This window comes from Trichoplusia ni, chromosome 5 (genome assembly GCF_003590095.1).
Source record: "Trichoplusia ni isolate ovarian cell line Hi5 chromosome 5, tn1, whole genome shotgun sequence".
Taxonomy (NCBI): domain Eukaryota; kingdom Metazoa; phylum Arthropoda; class Insecta; order Lepidoptera; family Noctuidae; genus Trichoplusia; species Trichoplusia ni.
In genome coordinates this window covers 13,835,320-13,855,445 of record NC_039482.1, presented here as the reverse complement: position 1 = coordinate 13,855,445, position 20,126 = coordinate 13,835,320, and the positions used below count along the sequence as shown (strand labels likewise).

At 37.8% G+C, this 20,126-nt stretch overlaps 2 protein-coding genes across 3 annotated transcripts; one reads left to right on the top strand and one right to left on the bottom strand.

Moving 5' to 3' along the window:
• Positions 1 to 697: 697 nt before the first annotated feature.
• LOC113494586 (serine protease snake-like) lies at positions 698 to 4,560 on the top strand. Of its 2 annotated transcripts, none has more exons than XM_026872996.1 (10): positions 698 to 929; positions 1,265 to 1,362; positions 1,430 to 1,497; positions 1,619 to 1,683; positions 2,476 to 2,663; positions 3,176 to 3,288; positions 3,367 to 3,519; positions 3,672 to 3,813; positions 3,980 to 4,111; positions 4,200 to 4,560. In XM_026872996.1, exons 1-10 carry the CDS (start codon positions 824 to 826, stop codon positions 4,368 to 4,370), a joined length of 1,236 nt encoding a protein of 411 aa, XP_026728797.1. In that variant the 5' UTR covers positions 698 to 823; the 3' UTR covers positions 4,371 to 4,560. The 2 variants fall into 2 exon arrangements, with proteins under 2 accessions (XP_026728797.1, XP_026728798.1); XM_026872997.1 differs by lacking the exon at positions 698 to 929 and adding an exon at positions 945 to 1,116 and having other exon boundaries at positions 1,438 to 1,497.
• Positions 4,561 to 13,181: 8,621 nt separating this feature from the next.
• Positions 13,182 to 20,008, bottom strand: LOC113494584 (multifunctional protein ADE2). Its single transcript, XM_026872991.1, has 8 exons — positions 19,840 to 20,008; positions 18,553 to 18,756; positions 15,907 to 16,164; positions 15,430 to 15,555; positions 14,943 to 15,028; positions 14,537 to 14,705; positions 13,877 to 14,094; positions 13,182 to 13,530 (listed from the first exon to the last, which is right to left on the bottom strand). The coding sequence occupies exons 1-8, from the start codon at positions 19,856 to 19,858 to the stop codon at positions 13,342 to 13,344; spliced, it is 1,269 nt and encodes a 422-aa protein (XP_026728792.1). The 5' UTR covers positions 19,859 to 20,008; the 3' UTR covers positions 13,182 to 13,341.
• Positions 20,009 to 20,126: the final 118 nt, after the last annotated feature.

Below are 20,126 nucleotides of genomic sequence, written 5' to 3'. Positions count from 1 at the left end.
TGGTGTCTGGGTGCAATTTATCTATAATATGTCTGTATTAAGAAATATATAAGTAAGTTCATCAGTTGTCTGGGTAGTGGTTACCATAACACAAGCTCTGCTTAGCTTGGGATCAGATAACCGTGTGTGAGTTGTCCCAGGATATATAATATTATATTTTACCTACAACATCAGATGGAAAGATAAGTGACTTTGAAGACGAGGTAAAAATATACTAAAAGAAATTTTTTTCAATTCATCGAGATATGTCTTAACTCTTCTCTGATATTCCCTAATGTACACGACTGCTAACTGCTCTCCTGTTGCCATCCCTTACGAATATACATTTAGAAAGGTTTTTATTACCACCACCTGAAATAAAATTAATATCTTTAAAGCGTCACGCTAAGCACCTACAGTGTATAGATATAAATTACTAGCTGTTGCCCGCGACTTCGTCCGCGTGGTTAGAAGATATAAGTTGTGATTTATATCTGCCCTGTTTTTTCCACATTTTCCATTGTTTCTTCACTTCTATTAGTCACAGCGTGATGATTTATCATAGCCTAAAACCTTCCTCGATGAATGGTCTATTCAACACAAGAAGAGTTATTCAATTTGAACCAGTAGTTACTGAGATTAGCGAGTTCAAACAAACAAACCTTTCAGCTTTATATATTAGTATAGAAGTATAGATAGGATAGATATAGATTCATTCTCACACGATATTACGTGTTAGAAAAATTAAGGCTTCATATCATAATAACAACGCCTTCATGACGGGAGGCCGCTTGACAGTGTCTGTGGTATAATAAACGTATTAAAAGTAAACTTATGAATAATTATGAATCATCTTCTACAAATCATTTCGATTTTATCTATTAGTAGTACATTATTGTGTTATAGAGACGGGAATGAAGTCATTTACGACTATCTAAACCTACCAGAAGGTAAGTCATTTTTAGAGCAATAATATTTGTATTTTGTAGGTTATGGCAACGACCTCAGTGCATCGATTAGTTTTACTCTCAAATAATTTTATTGCTTGTTTAATAAGTGTCATAATGGTAGTCTATTACCGAGGCTCTGTTGTCCGTCCGTCTATCGCTAGGCAGTTGTAGTTTTGACACAGATAACGTAAGTATTTCTATTGAGGCTAAAACAAAAAAAAATCAAGTCAGGGTCATTAATTTGTTATTGTTTTCAACCTTCTGATTTGTTTTTATTTAGCTTTTTTGTAGGGACCAGTTAGCTTTTTATCGTTGTTTTCTTTTTTGAATCACAGGATCTCGATGCAAATGGAACGGATTAAATGGAGTGTGTGCGAGTCCGTACCACTGTCGTACAACCATGGAAGACATCCGAGATGAACGCTACCCGCCGGTGGGTCAAAATAATTTGAGTAGATTTTTGTATTACATACTTATACACATTTAACTAACATTTTTAGGTCTGCAGTGTACAAGGTGTGAAGGTGTTCATATGTTGCACGGATTGCGAACTGGGTGACATAACCGAGTAAGTACAAGTACATTATTTTACTAGTTATTATGGTTGTGCTGAGGTAGTCTCTAGCCACAACAATGTATTGTTAATAAGAACTACGTTAGAAGTAACTAATTAAAAAAAAATGTTTTAGTTCATTCAGACTAGACGCGGGTACCCCTGTATGGTATTATAAAACTGGAGAGAAAGCGAGAGACCGTAAGTAAATGAAATATAATGTTAAGTAAATGTATAACTAACTCACTCACCACCAAAACCTACTCAATTATTTATTACATATTTTTTATTGTTAAAATAGAAGCAGCGTGCTATGCTGTTAAGTCTGTTGAACCGTTTCTTACTACCTACTTAAAGTGTTTTCTTTATGAGCAATGTTACGTTTAAAAACGACTTAGTGGGCCAACCTCACTCGTGTGCCAACGGCTGGGTAAGGGCCTCTTCCCATATAGCGTTGCCAGGCGTCCGGATAAAGCCGGACATAGTTAGGCTTTTTGATTGCATGTCCGGCTAAAATAAACGGTGTCCGTCTTGTCCGGCGGATAAATGTTTAATTATCTAGAATTTAATTTTATTGTGCAACTCAAAGAGAATAAGTTTTTATTTTAATAATCAAAAAAACCTGATTTTACATAAAAAAATTGTCGTACCTAAATCCTCAATAATATAGGGTGTCCGGCTTTGTTAACCAAATGTCCGGCCAAACTGGCTGGTCTGTCCGGCTATTAGGTTTGGCGACCTGGCAACGCTATTCCCATAGCGTATGTTTGAGCATTGATCAACACCCTAACTCTATTCGCCGGTTGGCGATTGCTGATTTTAATATTTAGAATCTACAATGTTACCTCATGATATTTTTCTCCACCGTTTTACTTTTCTTGCAAAAGGGTTTGGGCATACCACCAGACTACCACTGGACACAAACATTTAGTCCGACAGTAATTGTCATGACAATACTGTTTATACATGTTGTAAATGCCCACTCTTTTGCAGATTGTTTGGACTACGTAGCATTGGAAACTAAAACCCCATACAGGTGTTATTTCGTGTATGACCAGTATAACACATCCTATAACATAACAAGAAATTGTTTCGATGTTGTTCATGACGATACACCGTCGGGATCGAGTAGCGGAGGAGTCGGAGGAGTGCCTTCAAACCGAGACCAATTTCGACACATGGTAAATACAAATCAATGATTTTTTACGTAACTGTTATGAAAATATTTAAATAAGCCGATGCTATGATATGCTAAGCTACAAAAAAAAATCAATATGTATACTTCATCCAAAACATTAACGGAACTTAAATGTAGCTCACTCGGGAGGATACTTAGCCAGACGTGATGGCGATGTATTTCTTACGACGAATCAAATGCCGCATCTTTCCCAAAAACGACATGCATTTTATTACACTCAATAACCCGACACAACAAAAACAACTTAATATCCTTTAGGAAATAATGCGAAAGACTTCAGGTTGTTTAATACCCGGGCTTGTGGATGCCTGCCGGGTCAGTCCAGCGGGATTTTAGCAGGAGTTATCGCGGTCCTGTTGCGCAAAGGGCTAAGTAACAAACATATATAGGTTTTAGTCAGTAAAATTCTGACACTCTGCCACTCAACCCAAAGCGGGAGGAAGCGAGAAAAAAGGTTGTTTAATTAATAATTACAATATAATGTATACTCTACAGGCGCTGCTAGGGTACGGAGACAACATTGACTCAGCACAGTGGATCTGCGGTGGATCGCTTATCAGTAACAAATTCATCCTCACAGCTGGTCACTGCACAGCATCTGCATTATTGTAAGTTAAGTAGTAATTTTGGAGAAAGCTCTAAATATTATTTGAGAAGTAGCTATTTAAAGTATTTTTTTAATACAGAGGCCCAGTGCGGTACGCCGCGCTAGGCATCCTGAAGCGCTCGGACCCGCTGGAGCTGTGGCAGCGGTACCTCGTGAAGAGGATCATCCCGTATCCGCTGTACAAGCCGCCATCTAAGTATCATGACATCGCTCTACTGGAAAGTGATACAGAGTGAGTTTCCGAATTTTTGAAAAACAATTATTGTTTTACCCAATTCTAAAAAGAATAAAGCTGGTACCTTTAATACATATTTTTTTTAATTCACTACGAATCTTGGTTACTTGGATAAGTATAGGTTAATATTTCCCAAACATTATTTGCAGGGTAGCATACAATAAGCATGTGTTTCCTGCCTGTCTTCAGTTCCTGGCTAACCCTCGCGGCGATCGGTGGAATTTATTGGCCATTGCAACTGGTTGGGGCGCTCTTGGTCATAAACGGGAATTGGCCGACGTCATGCAAGCCGTACGTTAGTGAACATTATAAATAAACAACACCTGCAAATCTTAGATGTTGTAAATTGACTTATATCCGACAAATGAAACCTACCTGTGTATCGATTTTTTGTCTTATGATAAAATTGCTTTTCTCTAACCAACGCTTGACCAACAGTAAAAATATTGTTTATCAGGTGTACCTGGACCGATACGAGGCCCATGAGTGCAGCCAGCTGTACCCGAAGCATAGACATTTACGGCACGGGTACAATCACACCACGCAAATGTGCTACGGGAACCGGGAAATAGTCAGAGATACTTGTGAGGTACCTAATAACTAACACTAAGTAGTGCTCATGTTTTCGTAACACCACTGTCAAACTCTTGAGTATTCCATCATTTGTTCTATTGTAGGGTGACAGCGGAGGACCTCTACAAGTTGGTTCCCTTGTAGCAAAATGCGTATACAGCATCATCGGCGTGACATCAACGGGAAAGGCTTGTGGATTTACCAGTAACTCTGGTGTGTACACCCGAGTGATCCACTACCTGCCCTGGATTGAGAGTATCGTGTGGCCGGACTGATAAAGGAGATAACCTGTGAAGACAATTGACAATTGATACTTAAAACAAAATAATTATTTTGATAACTAATCAATGTGTATTTCAAAAATAATAGCGTCTCGTTTTCTTTACTTGGATTCCACTTGCTAATTAATTTATTTAAAAGAACAGAACCTGTTTTGAACACAAATAAATGGTTTAAGTATCGAAATCTTTTCCTGATTTGTAAAATTCGGGACTCCTTAAGTTAGAAGTAGCTGCTAAGTTTACAGTAGACTTATAAGCCGAGTGGTTGAGGTCATCACGATTGAGGACAAACCTTCAGGACTAACCCTGATGCGTGACGGTTTGGATCCCCACAATGGACAAGCGTTTGATCCACGAATGCTTGTCTTGAGTCTGGACCTCTTTATGCATGTTTGTGAAACCCCCCGTGACACAAGTATTAAATTACTAAGTGCGGAGTCGTTAAAAAAATCTTTTTTAACAGTTAAACTGTTACTATTGTGATTATGAATCATACTGAATGCGGTGTATGCCACAGACTTCGTCAGACTCGTGATAATTTCGTAGCGAGTTGCCTCGCCTCGTACACTGATCCTCTATGCGATTGAGTTCGAGTTCGTTACATTGGAATAATTAAACAACACACACTACACGACGCACTAAGGAAGCGTGAAGTTATCTGTGCTAATAATTTATAAGAACCTCAGTTTTTTTAACCTTTTTTTATGGTGTTATTATATGTACCTAGTTATTTCTCTTGAGTGAACGTCTCTTTGTTTTGAGTTTTTTAGTCATCAAAGTAGTAAATAATGACGAATTTTAAAAGAAGTAATTTTTATTAGGAATTGTTTTAGAATTTCATTTTATGAATGGAAATAATAAATAGGAATTCTTACCGAAGGTAGGTTTGTAAACGATCTTATCTGAAAGGTTCCGAAATAATGACTATGAAGTGAGGACAATTAAATATACCGTCTATCACTATAATAAAACAGAAGCGCTTTTTCTGTCTCTATTTCCCCTTGACTACTTAAATCTTTGAAACTACTTGACGGATTTAGATGCGGTTTTTTTTAATAGATAAAGTGATTCATCATCACATCATACATCAAAATAATGTACTAAAATATTGTACACCATAAAAAGATCTAAAAAATAGCTTCAGACAACATATTATATCTATCGTCTATATATTAAGATTGACTCACAATAACCATTCTTTTGGCTATTAATTTTATAAAAAAATGACCCAAATTAAAAACAGGAATGAACTCAAGACACATCACATTCAATGAGCTCAAACCGATTTCCGCCAAACATTAAAATCCAGATAATACAAATACACACACACGTCAAACTTATAACAACCCGTCGTTTTTGCGTTAAAATAGTTGCGGTTAAAAAAAATATATTGAGAAGCTGATTTTGTTGAGATGGTACTTATCCTTATCAAAATAAATACGACCTCTGTGAAAAGTATTCAATTTTTCTTTCAATTACTTATTTCAAAGTTGTTTTAAAATATAACGATCGCGATGGTATGAATGCCTATCAAAATCAAAGTAAAGAACGTTAAAGAAATTATGTAGCGTACATTAGCATTGCTCTCGTGCGAAGCCGGGGCGGGTCGCTAGTTATATACTTATATACTTACACACGAAATGATTACTTAATCACAAAAAACTTTCGTTATCCGGATTACTAGTAGTAGGTATAACGCGATAGTTGTATATATAGACATTATATAGATATGACGGCGCGCGGATTAATTGAGAATACTTTGTTTATTTAGACGATTTTAATTGATTGTGGAAATGTGTATTAAGATAGTCCATAATTATTATTATAATGAGTAAGTGGTAAATTATAAAAGGGAGCGGGTTACCCCGAATAGAGTAGTAGGTGGCGCTAGGTGCGACGACGTTCGTTTTGCTTGTCAAGACAGTTGTCATAAAAATAGCGAGCACGTACTAACCTATTGGCTCCAAATAATATTCCATCTCAACCGTCCTATTGTATTCTACTCCATAATGTTATAAGTTCACATTATACAATCTACAAGATAACATTGACGCTTTTATTTCGAACATCCCGTCGCTCATACGCCCAAGATGGAGGCCAACCTAGACTGTTCGGAAAATGTTCCTGACGCTCCCACATCAGAAGTGGGATTACCAGCGACGCATCGTAAAAGATAAATACAGGTCAGCATGAAAATATGTCCTCAGAAAATTATTGCGATTGTTGGAAATATCTTTTTGCAATGCAACTACGAAATACATTTGGTGAAGATAATATAGACCGTTTCCTGGAATAGCATGCCTGAATTGAAGACGTGTTTTGGCAACATTTGATCAATTGAAAAACCCCAGCTGCAAATTTATGGCGATTACTCAATAGAAGTCGATGATTGATATGAGTTATGAGCACCTGAACCGCACGGATGAAGTTCTTGTCAGTGGAGAAGACTGCTATTGCTTTTACATTGGCGCACGCATCGATGATAGAACCACGATTGTACAGAATTGCATTTACCACAGATATTAAAAGTCGCAGTAGACTGCAACAAGAACTCGTCGCGCTTACTTTTAGAAAACAAAGCCTACTATGTATGAGTATACCATTTCGCCGATAGTGGCAATGAAGTCACGAGTAGAAGACGTTCCAAAGGCCTATAGTTGTGGCAAGCAGGATTACGTATCGAATGAGTGCCGCAACCGTATAAAGAAAACAATCAAGTTCCTGTATAAGCTTCTAGAAGACAGAAGTGAGGTTGTTCTGAAATCGGTATCGACGATAAAGCAGTTTGTACGAGAAAAAGCAGGTTGACAGATCAAGCATTTGGAAGAAAGCTGATTGATTTGGTTTGAAATCTAGATTTGAAAATGAAAATTGGCCAACTATATACTACGTTGCTGTCTTACAATGCCTACTAAATTGAAATTCGGCAAGACGTTTAAAGGTTTGATGGTTATTGTACTAAGTTAATAAAGAAAAGCAACGCACGTAAGTGAATTTGTCTTTGCTAAATGGAATGTAGCATCACTTCGAGTCAATTGTATGTGGTCAAGTCAGTTGTATGTCTTGTGTTTGAAAAAAAGAAGTGAGTAAGTATAACGATTGTAGCCATTAGGCGAGGTATCGGAAGTTTAAGCAAAATGTCTTGAGTTTGATTTTTGTATGGTGCCAATATTGACAACTAATTATTGCTCTTATTACAGCTTGTCGTCTTATAATGTCGATTCAAAGAGACAGTTATTTGCGGAGGAGGAGCGACCTATGTCGACCGCTATGTCTGTACCTTAAAGTCATCGAGGGAAACTGGTGCGAAGTGCGGAGAGTGATCTGATCGTGTTGCGCTGTGTGAGCTCCAGCGAGTATCGAGTTAATTTGAACTGGGTGCTTATGGTCAAGCTTTCCTTAGGATCACTAACACAACGGTGGGTCGATTACAATTTATTTTTGATAAGGAGCGGCATATTTATCAGTATGAGTTGATGGCAGTTTCGTTAAGAAGTTGGTTATTTAAGATTTTAAAGTTATTGATTTACAAAAGGGGCTATGTATAGGACAAATAAAGTGTCAAATTGAAAGAACCAAGTTTAATGTTATTTTGATCAAGGTTTGAGAAAGTGAGGTTCTCTAGTAGTGGGTGTTGTGTTTGTAACCGGATGGAAGTTACGTGTGGTAGTGACTGGATAGAGGTTACCCGTTGTGATCGTTACCTAAGGAGGTTGCATGATCATGCCCGGAGGGAGGTCATTTTGGTTTGATGCTTATGATTGGATTAAAGTTATAAGTGTGATGATGAACATTTCCCAGGGTTAATCAAAGTTAAGCACTGATATGTTATAATAAGTTTCTTATTGTTTGAATGATAATAGGTGTTATTGCACATGTCATTGGCAGTTATGCGTTCTGAGTATAAGGCTGTTAACACTGTTGTTACCACTAGTAAAGATTTTATCCAAAGTGCCTATATCTTTAGTCCGAAAACTAAGTACCGTTCCAAATAAAGAACGAGGTCGAGAATGGTGATAGTATAGAATTTTAGGTCAATGGTCGGGATCGAAGCAGAGACCGTGTTAACTATGGCAGAGGTGGCGACTGAAGAGACTATGGTGACTCTGGCTGAGATTGGGTCTTGGAGAGGCCATGGAGTCGGGTGGACTCAGTATTCACATGGAATGCGTGCGGACTTTGTATGACTCAGATTCCTGCTTTGAGATTCGTGATTAGTTCCAGTAGTGAGTTGCTGGTGGCAACTGTAAGATTGTAGAGTTACTTGGTAGCTCTTGACTTAATGAAAGGTTTCTGGTAAAGAAGATACAGATGTTAAGATAAAGTCAACTATTATAATCATGATAACGAATGACCGAGTGGTGAGTACTGCTGTGTTGTTCTTTGATGCATAATGATCTTTAATAAAGCAGACTTTAGCTGACAAGTTTCCAGGCTAACGTAATACAATGCTGTGCAATACGTAGCGATATTTTGGGTTGAGTCAACGCGGCCGTGGCCGTGCGGACTTAAATGACTTTGTCCTAAAAATTAGGATTTCATATTTTTCATAAGTAAACATAAAGAAATATTCTTGGCTGAAAACAAATGTTGAATTTTGAGCTACGAGGTTTCCGTTGGTCAAATAAGACCCAATCCACGTAAGTGTGGAGCCTGAATTTGGAACTTAACTGAGTGAATTTTTGTTCTTGGTTTCTTGTACTTTTGATAATTTGTCCCTGGGATAATTCATGAGTAGAATGTGCCGATGACGGCGCGGGTAAGTGAGTCCTACTTGTGTGGTTAGAGGAGATCACTACTTAGCAGTTGATTCAATTTATCAGTTGGACTGTGTGGCACCGATTGGACTGTGTGTTGGCCTGTGTGGCAAATAGCCTGTGTGGCAAATGGCCTGTGTGGCAAATAGCCTGTGTGGCAAATAGCCTGTGTGGCAAATAGCCTGTGTGGCAAGCCTGTGTGGCAAGTAGCCTGTGTGGCGAGCCTGTGTGGCAAGTAGCCTGTGTGGCAAGCCTGTGTGGCAAGTAGCCTGTGTGGCCAGCCTGTGTGGCAACGATTAGCCTGTGTGGCGACGATTAGCCTGTGTGGCGACAACTATCCTGTGTGACACAAACTAGCCTGGGTGGCGAACCTGGTTGGCATTCAAGGGCCTATGTGGCATTGGTGAGCCGGTGTGTTTAATATTTGCTAATCTATAGCTATAGCTGTAGTTGGAGTATAGTTCGGAGATGGATTTTATAATTTTTAAGATAGATTTGTGGAAAATGTGTCTTATGAGAAATGATAAGTGATCAGCAGTCACCCAATTGGTCAGGAAGGCCAAGACGAGAGTGTAGTGTATCATTTTATCTAATGTTTGCAGACAACAACGATGCACATGAGACACACGAGGACGTGTGACGACGCAGGACGGCCGTGACGGCGCGCGGATTAATTGAGAATACTTTGTTTATTTAGACGATTTTAATTGATTGTGGAAATGTGTATTAAGATAGTCCATAATTATTATTATAATGAGTAAGTGGTAAATTATAAAAGGGAGCGGGTTACCCCGAATAGAGTAGTAGGTGGCGCTAGGTGCGACGACGTTCGTTTTGCTTGTCAAGACAGTTGTCATAAAAATAGCGAGCACGTACTAACCTATTGGCTCCAAATAATATTCCATCTCAACCGTCCTATTGTATTCTACTCCATAATGTTATAAGTTCACATTATACAATCTACAAGATAACATTGACGCTTTTATTTCGAACATCCCGTCGCTCATACGCCCAAGATGGAGGCCAACCTAGACTGTTCGGAAAATGTTCCTGACGCTCCCACAGATATATATATCTCTCTGTAGGTATTTATGTAGCTTTACAAGTCTTCAAGTCTCTATACTGTTTAATGTTTTAAAACTTACCACCAGCAGCCCACCGCCACAGTCAGTGATGGGCAATAATAGTTGCATGTTAAACAACAAGTCAGCCATAATGAGAGTTATTTACATGCCTATTACATAAACAATGTACAATGGCGGATTTTATACCTTAGGCAATTTCTACAAAGGCAATATCTAAATAGATAAATATTTGAAAACCTTTGATTATATACGTCTTTTTACTATGTCCCGCTTCTGGCGGAAGAATCCCGCTATTTTCACTCAAAAAGTACCGAAGCCCTGACTTGTCAAAAAAAGTCGGGCAACGCTGGTGCTACAGTTTATAAGTGCCTCACCGCCATGGAAGATAATATTGATTTTCCACCGGTAAATGTGAAATCTGAGTTTTGAACTCTTATTCAACATTAGGTATACATCGTATCGTAAGATTACTATGTCTACGTCCTACGATAACTAGCACTACAAAGACAACACAGTTTTGTCTAACCTTAAGTCTGTTATTGCCTGGAAGAGGGTTTATTAATGCACTATTCACAACCACAGCACTTTTAAAATACTCCGAATGGTTTTGATCACAAGACGTACGGTTTAATTTTTAACTAAAATCAGGAAATAACAAAACAGCATCACAAAAAAGCTCCGCTCTTTACAAAATCGCGCCAAGTTCTTGGGACCACAGATAATTGAGGAACAGATTATGCTTAAATTCCTACTTGGTGAAAGAATCGCAAAAAAAGGTTTTATGGTGCGGCCTCATGGAGCCACTCGTCGCTCGTTCAGCGACAAATAATACAAATATGGTCAGGTGATCCCATTTAAAATTTCCCGCGACTCGAAAAAGCAACAAAATATGGTCGCAGGAAAGGTAGCTTATTATCACTACACCAACTTTTGTTTCATATTACTCTCCGCCTTTTCCGGAGAAAGACCATGAAGATTTCCCCGGATTAAAAAATTGATGTAAACCTGATATTTGCATTTTACTATTAGGTATGTTCAAAGGTGTGTAGATACATATTATTTGAGCTGTTGCGGTTTATAATCTATCTCATATGTTTAATTCTATAATCAGGTTTTAAACATGTTATTGATTTGCCGGCTGGTTTTGACAGTTCAAGGAACTTATGGCTGTTTCAATCAAAGTCGTTTTTTAAGATCCAAAAAAATATTCTAACACGATTCGACATCAAAAAACTTATTACTTAAAACTAAATCTTAGAACAGTGAAATTTGTGTATTGAATAAAATTAAAAAAAAAAAAATTTTTTTAATTTTGCTGTTCTAAAATATTTTGTTTTCATTTTTGACCATTTCTCTGTACGTTTGTGCACGATGAACACAACAACGGCTTATCCGATTCAATTGCTATTTGCTCTTATGTATTAGGATAAGCTTCACTTAATAATAAATTACATTTAAAGTTTGTTTCATAGGTGATTTTCAATCACTTTATAAATAAGAATATATGTCAATTTAGATAATCATGTATAATATATCTATAATTTGTGCAAAAGATGGATCTAAAAAATACGGCCCGAAGTAACTTTGCCGCGCAAACAAAGTTAAAGCTAAATAAAAAAAATACCATATTAGATCTCATCTCATATTATTGTTTTCTACTCAAAATTTGATGGCGCTTGCAAAACTACATCATAAAAAACGCCCGTCTCAATTGATATTTAATAAATATAATAAATATAAATAACCTGAGATTAACCTTGCGTGCCTTGTGATTTAAAACCGGTTTTTAATTACCTACTTGGCTAGCCTCTCAGCACGATTTTTGATCTCGGTAATGTTTTGCCTCTTCGATAAGGCTACGACATTATGTCGTCGACATAACACTGGATACTAAGAGCATGACGTCATAATCCTAAGGGAAGTGAAAGGAAACGTCACATTTAGTTTAGAAAACGAAGCTCCAATGTGCCGAGATACGCGGAAATCGTTCTTAGGTGAATACAATAAAGTTCTGTTTAGATTAACAGCTCTTTTGACTTACATCTTGTAAGTTCTTACCGTAGCGTAGTTCTAAGCTATGTCCTACAAGGCCAAATTATACTTCCTATATTGTCTGAACCTATTAAGCAATTGATTTCACTAGTTTCTTTATTTTTAGTGGTCCCTACCGTTACGTCTGTCTGTCCATCCGTAAGTCTCGAGGTTGATAGCTGGACAGTTGAAATTTTCACGGATGATCGAGACTAAGCAACGATGTATATTTTAAAATAATAATGTGTTTGTGTCTCAGCCTGTGCAAACGCATAGGTTAATGTGTATCTTGTTATAAATTTTATATTACGTTTGTTTTGTTTATTAATAGTTTATTCTTTGACTAGCTGTTGCCCGCGACTTCGTTCCCGTGGGTAGAAGTTATAAGTTATGATTTATATTTGCCCTGTTTTTTCACATTTTCCATTGTACCTATCTTCGCTCCTATTGGTCGCAGCGTGATGATTTATAGCTTAAAGTCTTCCTCGATGAATGATCTATTCAACACAAAGATTTTTTCAATTTGGACCAGTAGTTCCCGAGATTAGCGCGTTCAAACAAACAGACTCTTCAGCTTTATATATTAGTATAGATGAAACTAAGTTTCTCATGTTTATACTTTAGTTGGTTGGTTTTTCTACTTTATATTATGTTTTCTTTTTCCTATTTGAAATTTCACGTCTATGTTAATGTAATTGGTGTCCCTATCGTTTTAACATAAATAAATAACGATTGTTACGGTCATAAATTTGTTGGTGGGTGACATTTACATTTGAGGGTCGATTTGTCCCTTTGAGCCCTCAGTGTCGATAATTCGACTTGCTCTTGACCGGTTTTCGAATGCATTTGGATGCAGGATGATGTTGCCCTTAGTCGACTTATCTTGGCCATACATAGAATTTTACGTGCACGCGTTAATTAAACAATTCAAATAAATATAAAGATTTATTGTTAATAACATAACAAACAATACGGAATGTGACAGCAGATCGTATACAAAAAAAATATTCTGTAATTTATCTCAACATAAACGAACTTTGTTCCAAAAATACTGCACAAAATTTATTCGAGTTTCTTAGATTTGCTTTTGACTTAGTTTCTGATTTTCTTGTCGGCCTGTCTGAGGGCGGTGGCCATTTCGAGTTGCTTGACCCTGAGGCGGGCCCACACGATGTAGTCTTGGAGGCCAATGATCTGCGCGGCCATGAGGGCAGCACTGTCGGGGTAGATCACGGTAGAGCAACCCAGGCCCGAAGGCACCGAGAGCGATGACCAGATGTCCTAGGGAAATAATAGTACTATGTTAGTTGTAATCATCAAATAGTTTGATGCGTCTTAGGAATTAATTTATAGATAATTATAATATTTGCGCCTCGATAATTTTAATTAGTCAAGTATCTAAACTGGCCTATTTGTCTAGTAGTTAGTGGTCTTCTATGAAGGAGTCCGCGTTTACGATTCCCACCCAGGACTAAATGTATGAGCACGATCATTTCTCGTATCAATTTTATAGAACACATCCTACAAGCTTTGCTTAGTTTGATACTAGGTGGCGTTGTATGAAAGTTGTGGAATATTATTCTATTATCGTGTCCGAAAGGACAATAAGATATATAGAGATTTTTACCTGAACCAGTTTGTCTGAAGGCGGGGGACAGTTGATGACTGGGTAGGAGGTGTTCCCGGACAGCACAGGCCCGAGCCCGTTGGAGCGGCCGGCGACCGCGATGAACACGAGCGCGCCGTGCGTGTCCTCGTACTGCTGCATGATGCGCAGGGTCTCCTCCGTCGCCTTGTGCGCTGACGTCACGCGCAAGTCCACGTTCAGGCCGAGGTCGCGGGCCGCTTATGGTGGTACAATTTTTATAAAATATAGCTAGTGTTGTAAATGTATTTATAAGTTATTATAGCAATCGAAAGTTTGCGCGTTTAGAGGTAAAATGCTTCTTAAGCACGCGCATGAAGTCACATTTTACAAGCAGTTACAAGAGTAGTGAAGAAAGAATCCTTGTACATTTTATGTTTTAGCATGCAAATATTGATACACATAGATATAACTACAAATTAAATAATTTAAATTTAGGAAATCCGATACTGCAAGCATTTATGTATGCAAATGCTATTCTAAGTGTGGATTTCTTGTGCATGTGAATTTTATATGGGCACTATTCCGTCTAAAAAGAAAAAAAAAACAAGAAAGTAAAGCTACTCACAGACACAATGTCTGTTGTTATAAATTCTTAATCAGCCTATAATTTGGTTACTAGTTTCGTCAGACAGTTCATACCTTTAGCGATTTTCTGGCAGTGCTCCAGGTCGGCGGGCGAGCCCATGAAGACGACCACCTTGTGGTGCACGTTGGGCGTGAGGAAGTCGAGCTGGTCCTTCACCCAGCTGAAGTTGCGCTTCACTGTGTCCAGGTCAGCCGCCGTCACGGTCGTCAGGTTCCTGTATACCTATAGGAATCATTGAACGTTAGCAGACTTCCTAAAGCAAATGTTCCTTCCTAAAAAAAAAGGAGATTTCATGTCGCATTGTTGTCTAATAAATACGTTGATGACTGACAAATTAATACTCGGTAATAACGTGAGCGGTATTCTCACACTTTCTACCACATGCTACTGTGGTGGTTCTTCGACGACGTGCAACTTGCAAAATCTAATGATAGCCAAAATATAATATCAATATTTTACCTGTTTGTCTACCATGAGCCTCTTGTCTCCGGAGGGCCAGAGCCTCCACGAGTCGGAGTCGATGACGTCAGCCAACAGAATGTTACCTACAAAACAATAGTATGATTTTAATCATTTTATGGCGTGGACCTTATCTAGGGTACTAAGCAACTTCCTGAATTCATAGAGGTTGATCATCCATGAACAAAAATTACCGATAAAAACGAACTACCATTAATTTTCTTTTATCTTAATTTTCACGTGTAAGCTTTGATGGAAATATGTATTTGTATGTTATTGCATGACAAGTATCCGTATGGGATTACAGAAGACGCGACTAACAAAAAAGAACGAACAAATTTGCCGCCCTGACCCGGGCCCACTCAACCATCAGGGAAATCCGCAACAGACTTTGACGGCTGATAGCCGAATGCTTGAGGCGACTTCACTAAACGCATTATGCGCAACGAGTCGCATGTAAACCATAATATTGCCTTATCTTGCATACCTTCGCTATCAACACCGAATTCGATCTTCATGTCGATGAGGGCGCAGTCGCGGAGAGCCCACGCCTTCTCCAAGATCTCGAACACCAGGATAGTCGCCTTCCTCATGTAGTCGACTTCATCTTGACCTGCAAAAATATGCACACTTAAATATGAACTTTATCAGGAAGATACAAGGTTTATTTTCAATTATGACGTTAATTATACTTCAAAACAAGCAGAGACTTCTGGAGACGAGTCCGCCTTCGTTTAAATGGCAAAAGTATTATTTTAAGAGAACATGGCTGACAACAAGTCTAACCAAGGAGTATCGTGTGCCTAGGTGACTGGGTTGAGGAGGTCAGATAGGCAGTCGCTCCTTGTAAAACATTGGTACCTAGCTGAAACCGGTTAGACTGGAAGCCGACCCCAACATAGTTGGGAAAAGGCTAGGCCGATGATGATGTATGTCTATGACTATGTATAGTAGCTTTACTTACCAATGGTAAGCCCATTGAATTTGAATTTAGCGCAGACGATTTGTTCTTCGGACCACTGGGGGTCATGGTTGGCATCATCCTTGAAGAATGTCTCCTGCTTGGGGGGGCAGAACCTGAAGCCCTCGGGCACTCCAGGGTTCCTCTTGAGGAAGGAGCCGGTTGCCAGGCGACGGGTCACCCACTCAATCGGGATCATCTCGCATTTTTTCGACACAAATGCTGTCGGCGATGCGATTTTGACGAATGAGGTTTTAATACCTGAAATTAAATGAAACGAAGTTATTAATAACTCTAATAAATATTCACACTCTTGTATCTATCGCAATGAATTTTTTTTTATCCATCTTCTCCCATCCACAACGGTAACAGTTCTTATTTAAAAGAGACTGGCTACTCATAACTAGCCTTCTTGAAAATATTATGTAAAATTTCGAACGAAACAATTCTATAATTTGTATATGACACCTAATCGACATACATATTTAAAAAAGCATGTAAAAGGTCGAATGAAGAAACCTTTTCAAAGTCACTTAAAGAAGAAAAAAGCCTTTCTTTAAGAAATCGGCATAGTTTGTCCTTAACTTTTGAATATCTGTACCATTTGTCTTCCTCACTGGACTTTAGATACAAGCTGATATCCTTCCTATAGTAACCTCGCATTGAGGTCGCACCATACGAAATGTTATCATACGCGAGATAACACACAGCAGCCGTCTATTACGACGCTTACAATAATCCACACAAATACGACCATGAATGCGTTACTAACGTAATCATTTTGATTATAATTATAACTTCACTAGAACAATATGTTCGGTAACATGCTAGAATTATAATTGTATTGTTAACAGGCCTTTAATTTAAATATTAAAAGTACAACCACCTACTCACACCTCTATCTACTAATTATTTAATGTTATTACAGGTTAGTATGATATGTAGTTTCTTAATTACATATCTTCAAATTCACGGGATTAATTCATGGAAATTAACTCGAGACTTTGAATGGTGACAAAGGTCCAACATGCGAGACCCTTAACACAAAAATATGATAGGGAATCAACAAGGTAATACCCAACCCTTCAATTAATCTTAATTATTATTATTATAATTGTAGTAATACACAAGTTCAAAAACCTATGCTTTACGTGGCATATCGTCCAAATTGACGTCAGCAATTGTTTTTTACAGTATAAAAAACAAGCCCATTATTGATAATAAATATGTAATGTCCATAAATATTATTAACATGACCTTTAACGAAGGCAATGTTTCATAACTGTTACATTACGATTATAATATATCTGTTATTGTTTGTCAAGGGATCGCGGGGTCAACAAAATAAGGAGACGTATTAGTCTTGTACGTAGTTGTGGCTGAATGAGCTAAAAATACAAGATATCAAAGCACTGGTAATAGGTATGTTTATGTAATGCGCAAGGTTTGCTTCAGGATGGCATGTACAACGCCGGTGGCCCTCTAATCTTATTTTTTTTAATTTGTTGGTTTTTTTGGTGTTACTGCTATTTTGAAGTTATGTAATGGTCCTTAATGAATGTATGAGTGTCTGAATTAGTATGAAGATATTGCAAATTGAATGCAAAGATTGAAACGTTCACACACTTACTAAAAATCGCAGTGTTTTATTGGGGGGAGGGGAAAGGAGTCTACTAGTCAGTTTGATTTTGTTTTTTTAAGAGCCTATAGAAGTATCTGATACATAAAGATTTATGACGGCAGTTTTGCCATTACATACTTTAATGCGTTAGATAAACAACATTTAAAATAAATAATAACAACTGATAAATTTGTTTCTTTGTAATTATTACATCAGTTCAACAGCAATAATGATGTAATTAGTTTTATCATAAAATAACGAACTTTGAGATTTAAGATGTACAATTTATTAAAATGCCCTTGGAGCAAATATATGAGACAATTCGATATTGCTAATTAATAACAACTTGTAAACAGTAACTGTTGACGTCGTTTCTAGTGTAACGCACAGCTAAGTCGCCTACGTTGCGAAAATTGACATTATTTCCATCTGGCAATTTCAAAAATTACTTTTACAACAGCTTTTTGACTTTCGTGTTTGTTTAGCATCTAACCATATAATATCTAATCAGATTCTTATTATCTGACTTCAGAATTTTTGTAACGCGAAGAACTACAAAAGTTGGATTAGCAGGATAAGGACTACCAAGCCGTGCCATGTCCACGGAGGGTACGCGGTAATGTTCCAAATGGCAAGAAGGGCTTTAGCAATGGCCTCTTGCAAAGCCATAGCAAGTGACATAAAAATATGCTATCAAACTGACGATATTGTGATACAAAGTGCGAAATGAATGAATTTACCTTTTTTTTTAATTTCGATTCGATTTTAATAAATGACGAAGACATTGGGTTAGAATTCAGTCATAGCCGTTTGCTTTACAGAAAGACATGCATAATTCAGTATCATTACACAAAATCGGCAAGTCCTGGCAACCATAAAATCGTCATCTATTATTTTTATGGTTTCCAATGCCAGGATCTTACGATTTTGACTGCGATCGGAATTTACAATTATAAAATACCAGTATTCGTCTCACAATCCCACGCTAACGTTTCAACTAGAACAAAAATGGCGGACAGCTTTCTTACCCGCTTCTTTCAAGATGTTGAAAACTTTGGCAGTCGTTTGGTTAGAGATGGCGGCCTTTCCTTCAAGGTCGTGGGCCTTGACTCCATCCCCGGCGGTGATGCGGTCCTTGTTGAGCAGCAGGCAGAGGCCAGGCTCGTTGGGAAGGTCGAAGACCTGCTTCGTTTTGCCTTCGATGATCAAAGCACCGAGCTTGTAGCCGCCAACTGGAAATTGCAGATCAGCCGTGTTAAAATTATACAAGACTCATGATTACACAGGTAAATACAATACTTCGGTATTTCACATTTGAATGTAGATCAATGATGTAGATTGAGGAAATGATACCGGTCAAGTGCGAGTTGGACTCGCGACACTGAGGATTTCGTACAAATAGGATAAAGACGAAAAAGGTTGTGCTCTTAAAAACACGAGAGTGCATAAACATTTATTTGTCACTCGCTAAGACATTTTGTGAATGTTGCTTCTTTAAAATCTTATTGATTGTAATATAGGCAGCAAAACTACGATACAACGGTTCATGATATAGAGCCTGACGGACGGACATAGATGAGATAGCAGATCCTCAGTAATAGGGATCCGCTTTTACCCTTAGGGTACGGATACCGGAAAAAAGTAGTGCCTACCCTAAGTACGACTTAATAAAATAATACAATATACCTAGGGGCTAGGTAAGTGCGTCAGTTAATTATTACCTAGCATTAATGTCGAGAACCGGTTGACAGATTTTAATAAGTACAGCGATACTCTCTTATGTACCTACCAAAATGTGTTATTGTTCCGTTTATAAACAATTTGTAACTAAAATGTATTTACTTAAATCGTAATATAAAAGTAAAAATAGATTTTTTAGCTCAATTTTTTCCAGATGTAGGTAGGTACTTTGATCATTCCAAAACACTAGACAGTATAAATGGTATGGGCACAAAAATACCTTGTGAAAAGTGACAACAAAATATCCTATTTGAAATATTAGGAATAGAAAAAGGTCGAATTTAAGTGTCTGCGAATAAAGGGAACCAAGCCATTCATCGAGTAACAAGAACATAATAAACGCGAGTAACAATTCGAAACTAATAAATTGATCCGTCTTCTTCAAGGTCGTACGAGACAATTCCTTGTGTTTACTAAAAAAAACAGAACGCCGACAAAAAAAAGGCAGGATACTCTATGTCATTTCGCTTTGACGCCTTTTCAATTTTGCCGGATTATAGACAGGTGTTATTTTAAATGCGATAGGTGGTTCAAAAGTTTATTTACAAAATGAATTTAATTAAATTCTTACATACCTTCTTTGGGATGAGCCATTTTGTGTATAACGCTAACGAAATGTAAGTTTGCAAGACTATGGATCGCGCGTTTGTTTCACGACAAAGTGTGGGCCTTTTATAAAGTTCTGTGGCTGTGTTCGAAGTTTCAAAGAATGTCACACACCACGTGCTCTGCGGCTACGCACACGACCGGCGCGGTTTGATAACATGTTATATAGGTGGATCAACCAGTCTTGATATAACATCATTTAAAATATTGCTATCAAAAACTCTCAATAATTTTAAAAACTACTGCATAAATGTTA